General features: G+C 31.0%; 1 protein-coding gene across 1 annotated transcript; it reads right to left on the bottom strand.

Moving 5' to 3' along the window:
- Nucleotides 1-8,303: 8,303 nt before the first annotated feature.
- On the bottom strand, nucleotides 8,304-9,143 carry LOC131650723 (uncharacterized). The gene has a single exon (XM_058920422.1). The coding sequence runs from the start codon at nucleotides 9,141-9,143 to the stop codon at nucleotides 8,304-8,306; it is 840 nt and encodes a 279-aa protein (XP_058776405.1).
- Nucleotides 9,144-10,192: the final 1,049 nt, after the last annotated feature.

Here is a 10,192-nt window from a genome sequence, read left to right as displayed (position 1 = left end):
TTCAATGCCTAGACTTGGAGGACATGTTGTTGATGCTGTAGTGGTTATTTTCTATACTGGTGTTGTTTTTTCAGGATTCAAGTGGCATAGGAGACCAAAAGCAAATTCTATTTGAGAGTCTGAGATATAATATGCAATGGTACTCAATGTATGATCCTTCCTCGATAAGCAAGGCGGTTGTTTGGTTCAGTCAGAATGAATGGAAATATAAAAATAAGCCAATTCTTGTGGTTTTTGATGCTCAAGGTAGAGTTGCAAGCTACATCAAGTATGTTGTTGACCAGTATCCCCGTTTTTTCCGAGCTCATGGGAAGTTTCTTAAAACTGTTGTTAACAAGTTGTTCGAGTTTAATCATGAGACACATCCTAGAGTTCAGGAAATGGCCTGCAACACTTTTTTGAAAAAAGTTCAGAAGTGCAAGTGGAAATTTGTGATCACCCAGGTTTGCGAAAATGAGCCCTTTGTGGTGGAACTTGTATCAGGCCTTCCAATCACTATTGCAGATCTTGAACCTCATCAGATACACTACTTCTATGAATCTGTTGCTCATATGGTTCAAGTAGAGTCTGATTCCCAAAAGAGAGATGAATATATTCAGCGGTTGATAAGGCTCCCTAATCAGAAATGGATGGAGATTATTGGTCAGGCACATCAAAATGTTGAATTTTTGAAGGATCAAGATGTAATACAGACTGTACTTAATATTGTTGAAACTGGTCTGCTAGTTGATTTTGAATCAATTTTCACTCACACATTGGCCACGAAGGCTGCCATGGAATTGGACCTCATACAATCACACTTCCACCAGTGTATCAACATAAATTGCATGTTATGATTGTTCAGTCTAAACAGTGGGATCCAGGAAAAAAAGAAAAAGAAAAAGAAAAGAAAGCTTGAGTTAGCAATTTGGCTTTACAACCTTGAGGACAAGGTTGTTTTTGAAGGGGTTGGCAATGATAGAGTAATGATTATGATTAATTAGAAGTAGAATTTATATTATTAGTATTGCTTTTGAATTCTAGTTGTATTTGGGCCTTTAATTAGTTATTGGGCCTTTAGTTACTATCCTCTACTATTATATATGTACTCAATGAGAGATGAGAAAAGAATGAATGAATGAAATCAAAAAGTTATTTTATCTTTTATTTTATTAAGTTATTTTAGTGTTCTTCCTCTTTTCTAGTAGAAAACCCTAGTTTGTAATCTTGGTAGGAATTGCTTCCTATCAAATGTACAATAATTGGTGGGGGCGAATTGTTCCTAAAGGTTAGTGTGAAATTCACACGCTTTGAGTTTTCAAGTTCGATCTTCATCAATACTTTCTTTGTTCAAGGGTTGCCTCATATCCACCAACAATCACATATATCTAACCGGTGTGGCAGTATGAGCCTTATAATTGTTTTAATATTTGAAATTAAGCATAGCCAAACGTTAAAATTGTAATTGTGTTGGTCCTTGTGTGAATATTTTCTTGAGACAAGTCTTAGGGTGTGCTTGTTTAAGTAGAAGTTGTGAAGAGAAAGACATTGAATAGATAAGTAGAAGAGAAAGGCTTGATTTCTCATGTTTAGAATGCAGGGAAATTGAGAAGAGAGAGATAGTTTTCATCGGACCCACAGATAGATGGTATAATAGTATTTATTAGTATTATTATTAGTATTATTATTATTGGGCGCTAATAGTATTTGGCCTTTAGGTTTTTTATCAATTATGGATATTATATAATGTAGTGTCTTTGACACATTTGAGATATCAAAGAAGTGAAATGAAGTTTATTTTTATAAGTTAGCTTTTATTGTCTCTTTATTTTATAGCTTTTCCTTAGTTTGTTAGGGTTCCTAATTAGCATCCTATCAATTGGTGCTTTCATCCTTGAACTTCAATCCTTCCATGGCAAATCCATACTATCAATCTTTCACTCCTTCCATATGTTAGTGTTCCATCACCATTTTATTATCACTCAATTTCTTCTTATTACTCTACTGTCACAACTATACCACCTACATCATCTAACCCATACACATCATATCCACCTTCACCTAACCCATATATTTCATACCAACCAGAACCCCAAAATTCAAATTTACAATCAGAAACATTTTACCAAGACCTAGAAACTCTGAAACAATATTTGATTGAAACTCATGAGTTATCAAACAAATATAGAGAAGAGTTGAAAGAACAAATTCAGAATATTTGTGATTCATTCAAAAAAACACAAGAAAAATTGAAAGAAAAATATGTTTTGAGTACTATGGAAAGACAGATGGAGGAAGAAAAAGAAGATATTAAAAAAGTTTCTGTTTCACTAAAATCAACTCCGGCGAGCATTCCGGTAGCATCTCCGGCAAGAACTGCGACAGTATCTCCGACATCCATTTCGGAAAAAAAAGATCCACTGTTGAAAAAGAAAACATTGCCATAAGAAAAATCAGGTTTGTAATTAGAAAACAACACAATTTCATCGGCAAAAACAACACCATCATCGCCATAAACAACAATGCTGCCAAAATCACTAAATTCATTATCTTTTTCACAACCACTATTTACCTGTTATCGGCCGCGACCACCGCCTGAGCCGCCACCGAAACTACCAAATTTATATTTTCATAATTTTAATATTTCTCATAGTTTCTACTTATTTTGTTTGAAAAAAAAAAGAAAAAAAAACAAAGGAGAAAGAAACAGATTCAGTATGGTAGTAGTGGTAGTGAGAGATGAAGGGAAAGGTGAAGTTGAAATTGTAAACTCAATACTCATCGTTAGATCATCACGTTTTGATCTCAACCGCCTGCAAGAAGCACAATCCGTGTGAGACCTTAACCTCCAATATTTTATCAACACGTGGCCTGGATTAATTCATCCCCCTTTTTTATTTTCTTGCTATTTGGTTATTTTCCCATCCTCTCTCTCTCTACTGAAAACGATACAACATGGCACTAGGTCCGAGTCATCACCTTCACATTTAAAAACCTGCCATCCATTTAGTAGTAGTAACCACTCATTCCTTTTTTATTTGCTGTTTGTTTTTCTAATTAAAAAAAAATCATCTATTTCTATTATTTTGGGGTTAATATTAGAACCTCGAGGACAAGGTTCAAGTGAACCCGGCGACAATGATAGATGGAATAATAGTATTTATTAGTATTATTATTAGTATTATTATTGGGTTCTAATAGTATTTGGCCTTTAGGTTTTTTTATCCATTATGGATATTATATAATGTAGTGTCTTTGACACATTTGAGATATCAAAGAAGTGAAATGAAGTTTATTTTTATAAGTTAGCTTTTATTGTCTCTTTATTTTATAGCTTTTCCTTAGTTTGTTAGGGTTCCTAATTAGCATCCTATCAATTGGTGCTTTCATCCTTGAACTTCAATCCTTCCATGGCAAATCCATACTATCAATCTTTCACTCCTTCCATATGTTAGTGTTCCATCACCATTTTATTATCACTCAATTTCTTCTTATTACTCTACTGTCACAACTATACCACCTACATCATCTAACCCATACACATCATATCCACCTTCACCTAACCCATATATTTCATACCAACCAGAACCCCAAAATTCAAATTTACAATCAGAAACATTTTACCAAGACCTAGAAACTCTGAAACAATATTTGATTGAAACTCATGAGTTATCAAACAAATATAGAGAAGAGTTGAAAGAACAAATTCAGAATATTTGTGATTCATTCAAAAAAACACAAGAAAAATTGAAAGAAAAATATGTTTTGAGTACTATGGAAAGACAGATGGAGGAAGAAAAAGAAGATATTAAAAAAGTTTCTGTTTCACTAAAATCAACTCCGGCGAGCATTCCGGTAGCATCTCCGGCAAGAACTGCGACAGTATCTCCGACATCCATTTCGGAAAAAAAAGATCCACTGTTGAAAAAGAAAACATTGCCATCAGAAAAATCAGGTTTGTAATTAGAAAACAACACAATTTCATCGGCAAAAACAACACCATCATTGCCAAAAACAACAATGCTGCCAAAATCACTAAATTCATTATCTTTTTCACAACCACTATTTACCTGTTCTCGGCCGCGACCACCGCCTGAGCCGCCACCGAAACTACCAAATTTATATTTTCATAATTTTAATATTTCTCATAGTTTCTACTTATTTTGTTTGAAAAAAAAAAAGAAAAAAAAAACAAAGGAGAAAGAAACAGATTCAGTATGGTAGTAGTGGTAGTGAGAGATGAAGGGAAAGGTGAAGTTGAAATTGTAAACTCAATACTCATCGTTAGATCATCACGTTTTGATCTCAACCGCCTGCAAGAAGCACAATCCGTGTGAGACCTTAACCTCCAATATTTTATCAACACGTGGCCTGGATTAATTCATCCCCCTTTTTTATTTTCTTGCTATTTGGTTATTTTCCCATCCTCTCTCTCTACTGAAAACGATACAACATGGCACTAGGTCCGAGTCATCACCTTCACATTTAAAAACCTGCCATCCATTTAGTAGTAGTAACCACTCATTCCTTTTTTATTTGCTGTTTGTTTTTCTAATTAAAAAAAATCATCTATTTCTATTATTTTGGGGTTAATATTAGAACCTCGAGGACAAGGTTTAAGTGAACCCGGCGGCAATGATAGATGGTATAATAGTATTTATTAGTATTATTATTAGTATTATTATTGGGTTCTAATAGTATTTGGCCTTTAGGTTTTTTTATCCATTATGGATATTATATAATGTAGTGTCTTTGACACATTTGAGATATCAAAGAAATGAAATGAAGTTTATTTTTATAAGTTAGCTTTTATTGTCTCTTTATTTTATAGCTTTTCCTTAGTTTGTTAGGGTTCCTAATTAGCATCCTATAACCCACACATTTTTCTAGTCTTCTCAAAACAACAAAGAAAGGAACAATTGATGCCCATAGGTTAGTGAGTATTGGGAAGTGGGTTGACTCTCGTATTTGGTTAGGCTTTATCCCTCATGTTGAGGAGTATCCTGTTATTTTTGCTAATTTGGCCCTTTATTAATATATTTTTTTCCATCAAAAAAGAAAAGAAAATAAAGGAACAACTAATACTCCTTATTTTCAAATTCCATTTTTATCCCTTTTTCAATTAATTTGCACACTACATTCATGGACAGTATATTCAGCCAATTATAATTCATATGAGTAATTAAATAATATATATAAGATCAGATCAAATGACACCAAGATGACAAACTTATAATAACATGACATTTCCGATAATTCTTTACTTCATATTCATATATAACAAAATCCACCGTTAAATTGAAATCTATCAACATATATATATATATATATATATATATATATATATATATATATATATATATATATATATATATATATATATATATATATATATATATATATATATATATATATATATATATCATGTCTATAAAATTTAACATCAATTGAAAATCATTTGACATGTCAATGAGATGCATAAAAACTAACGTCTGACAAAACTTCATGAAAATCGTTGGTTTTGATCATTCTCTTTAACTTATAAAATGACTTTTGATTGTTGTAAAAGGCGTGATGTGATCTATATGATAATAACTTTCAATCCAATCGTGAATTTTATTATACGGACATGGGGTGATGAGTTATCAGAGGTGTCATGTTACTAAGTTTGACGTCCTAATGTCATTTGATCCTCAAACACACACACAGAGACACACACATAAATATATATTGATAATGTAATTTTTTATTATAATTATAATATAATTTAAATGAAATCAAATTAAAAAGGAAATTAATTTTATAAGTCCTTTTTAATGCATGGACATATTTGGATTTTCACAAATAATTAATAAACACTTCTTTCTTCTTTCTTCTCAATTTCTCTTCTTTCTATCTTATACCAAACAACTAGTAAAAGACCCGTGCTCCCGCACGGGTAATTTAATTATAATATTGTGTAAATAACTAAAAAATATATTTAGTAATTTAGAATCTTCAAATATTAATCATGAAATAAAAAATAACAATAAAATATTTGTTAATGTGATAACACATGAATGAGTCTTAATGGCATAATATTTAGATAATATCAAATACAAATGTAAAATTTAAAATAATTTATCTTTTTTTAAAATGAACAGTAATCATATAGATTTAATTATATTAAATAATCATACACAAAGAAGAAAAAAATATAATTGTTAGATGGAGAAAAAATTAATATTTAAAAATAAAGATTTTGTCTTTTAAATTAAAATAATGATTGATTAAAGTAAAATAAATATTTACTTGTTAGTGACCCGTGAGATAAATATGTTTTTAATGTTATTAAAATTAAAAAATACATTATACTATCATGCAATTGATATGGTATAAAATTATTTAAATACAAATAAATTTGAAATAAATTATTTAATATTAAATAATTATATAAAGAAAAAATTGACCCATGAGACGGAAAGAGAATAAAAATAATTTTAACATTTAAAAAAATAAATAAAATATGTATTTTGTTGATAGTGACCCGTAAAATACAGCCTAATAACATGTAAGAACATGTGAGTTGGAAAAAAATGAAATTTAACCAATACAAATATAAAATTTTAGATATAAATGCAAAATTTGAAAGAGAAGAACACAGAGAAAATTGTGGAAAGTGATGAGAAATATCCAAGGATGTTATGGATGGAAAGAGGGAAAAAATTAAATTGGATTAATGAGAGACAAACAATTGACTTCTGGTTATTGAAAAGTAAAAAAAAATTTAATGTTATATTGTTTGTTACATAATTATCTTTTTTTTAATTTATAAATGATTTTTAAGTGAAAGGGCAATTTAGTCTGTTTGATCAATTAATTTTAGTTGGTGCATAATTTATTTAAAAACACTTATAAATGTAAAATAATAAAATTTGTATAATGCATATCAAATTAATAGTTTATTAAAACTATTATAAACAATTGAACATTTCTAAATATATAATCAATCATCATTTTAAATACTTATCAATTAGAAAAAGTATAATATGTGAAATATTAATAAAAAATAATATTTTAATTGAATTTCAAATGATAAAGTTGGAGTTGTTAAAAACCTATACGGCTACATCTTAAAAACATGCACTATTGGAGTTTGTTATATATTTAGAAATGTTCAATTGTTTATAAAGTAGTTTAAATCAAAGAAGAAAAGAAATAAGAAGAAAGAGAGAGAAAGAGGACCACAAGATAGAGAGATAGGGGGGGTGCACATTTCAATGCCGGCACCATATGGTTGAATTGAAAGAAGAAAAATTGAAAATTAAAGTGATTTTCAAATAAATTAGCCAATGAAATGAAAACAAATGGCAATAAAGAAGTGGGAGAAAGAATTTTAATTGCCAAGTGTTGAATAGTTATAGGAAAGGAGAAAAGTTATAGTGTTAATTTGTTAGTTACTAAGGCCATCTCCAATGGTGCAATCCATTTTTGAGTTCATTATGGGTACCACCAGCCATATCATCTCAAAATAATTTATTTAATATTTATTTTATTGATGTAATTCAAATGGGTCCCACAACTTTACCTCATAAAGTAATTTGATTGGGTACTACAATTTTTTACTAGTTGCATTGCAATGCAACTCTACTATGACATGGCAAATTGATTCAATATTTAATTATTATATTGATGTCTAGTTGGAGAACTCATTGAAAAATCCTACCATTGGATATGCTCTAAGACCATTTCCAATAGTAGTTTCTTCTATTGAGTTCTCCACATGTACCATTAATTTAATAATTAAATATTTAAAAAATTTGCCATGTCATAATAGAGTTGCATTGCAATGCAACAACTAAAAGATTGTAGTACCCAATCAAATCAAGTTATGAGGTAAAGTTGTGGGACCCATATCAGATTTTTATTAAAGTTAAAATTAAATAAATTCTTTTAATATGATGTGGCTTAGTGGGTCCCATAAAGAACTCAAAATGTAAGTTGCACCATTGGAGATGCTCTAAAAGCATCTCCAATGGTGCAACCTATTATTTGGTTCTTTGTGAGACCCATTAGTCCACATCATCTTGAAGCAACCCACTTCAATTTTCACTCCAATGGTGTAATTTCAAAGAACTCATATTGGGTCCCACAATTTTACTTTGTATATTAATATTTTATTCCTACTAAATTTTATTTGATTTAAAATAATAATATAAATTGTAGTTAATATAAAATAAATAAAATTAAACATAAAATTTAAAATTATAATTAAAATTAATCTCAAGTGCATGACATATAATTAAAAGCAATAAAAATAAATTACATAACAGAATTACTCAAATTTAATTTTCATCGTCCTCATATCCAAAACGTTCCCAAATATGCTCGACTAGATCGCCTTGAAGTTGGCGATGAATTTGTTTTTCACGAAGATTTGCTCTTCTTTGTAGTCTTGTTGCAAGATTCGGATGAGGACCGTTAAATGTTTCAGTCGTTGAGTTGTTGTTACCTACATTATCGTAAGAGTAATCAAAATCACCTTCATATGTATGTCGTTCGTCTTCGACAATCATGTTGTGCAATATGATGCAAGCATATATGGTATGCTTGAGGGTTTCCATGTGCCAAGCACGCGCTAGACCACGTATTATTGCAAAACGAGATTGAAGCACTCCAAATGCCCGTTCCACATCCTTTCTAGCTGATTCTTGGTGTTGTGCAAATAGTTTTCTCTTTTCTCCTTGCGGCATCGAAATAGTTTTGACAAATGTAGCCCACTCAGGATATATACCATCCGCTAAATAATACCCCATATTATATGGAGATCCATTTATTGTATATTGCACACTAGCAGCACGTCCTTCCAAAATATCATTAAACACATTGGATTGGTTTAACACATTAATGTCATTGTTCAAACCTGCAATACCAAAAAATGCATGCCAAATCCACAGGTCTTGCGATGCCACTGCTTCAAGCATGATCGTGGGTTTACCATGATCACCTCGACAAAACTGTCCTTTCCATTCAACAGGACAATTCTTCCATTCCCAATGCATACAATCAATGGAACCTAGCATGCCTGGAAATCCACGCGACTCCTCCATTTGTAAAAGATGTTCAACATCATTGTTATTAGGCCTTCGCAAATACTCGGCCCCAAATACCTCATTCACGCCCATTACGAATCTCTCTAAGCACTCAATTGCAGTGCTTTAAACAATTCGAACATATTCGTCTACAATGTCAGCAGAAGATCCATATGCTAACATACGAATAGCAGAAGTGCACTTCTAGGCATTTTACCAGTTGCATCAACCCTCATTTGAATAACGTCTACTTTGAATAATATTTAATTTGAATAACGGCTAGTTTGAATAATATTTAATTTGAATAACGGCTAGTTTGAATAATATTTAATTTGAATAACGACTATTTTGAATAATATTTGAAATATAATAAATACTAGAATGTTGCATCTTATTACAATAGTTGTTGATACATAACAAGTACTACATAATATTTAAATATAATAAATACTAGAACACTTTACCATCCATATTTTTCTTTTAGGTTATTACAACGTTTTTCATGAAATTCACGCTGAGTATCATTCATCTTAGAAGTGTCTGACATTATGAATTGCATTGCTTCAAACTCCATCTTTTCCTTGATTAATTTGTTTTCTTCCTCCTTAAGTCGTGCTTCAGACTCCATCTTTTCCTTGACTAATTTGTTTTCTTCCTCCTTAAGCCGTGCTAGATTTTCCATTAAATCCATTATTTTATTCATTGTATCAGAAATCACACTAGAAGGAGGTTCAATTGCATTTGTATTTTCCTTTGCCTTACCTTTTCGTTTTGTCGCCTTTTGTCCCATTGGACGCTCCATTGTAGATGATGAGTTAAACTCATAACTTGAAGGTGTCTCTGAGTTTGGTGATGTCGTGTATGCACCACTAGTAGAATTCTTTGTTCTCTTTGAAAAATTTTCGGTGCATGCTCCCATCCATTTAGGTTCATCTTTTAAAAGCCTCCATGCATACTCAAGATTGAATGGTGCACCTTCATCTTGTTCAAAAAAAGCATGTGCATTGACTAAGATATCTTTATCTGATGCCCCACTTTTTTTTCCATGAACAGCTTGTTTGTAACACCCAACAAATTTTTGAACAAGGCCATTTATTCGATGCCATCGAGATTTTAATTGGCCTTGTAGCTTTTCTCGTGAT

Source organism: Vicia villosa, linkage group LG2 (genome assembly GCF_029867415.1).
Source record: "Vicia villosa cultivar HV-30 ecotype Madison, WI linkage group LG2, Vvil1.0, whole genome shotgun sequence".
In the NCBI taxonomy this organism is placed as follows: Eukaryota; Viridiplantae; Streptophyta; class Magnoliopsida; order Fabales; family Fabaceae; genus Vicia; species Vicia villosa.
Note: the sequence above shows the minus strand (reverse complement) of the source record. Positions and strands in the feature narration are given on the sequence as shown.

What these genes read in the sequence shown, in the direction of transcription:
- LOC131650723 (XM_058920422.1), bottom strand. Translation starts at nt 9,143, where the DNA reads ATGGGCGTGAATGAGGTATTTGGGGCCGAGTATTTGCGAAGGCCTAAT.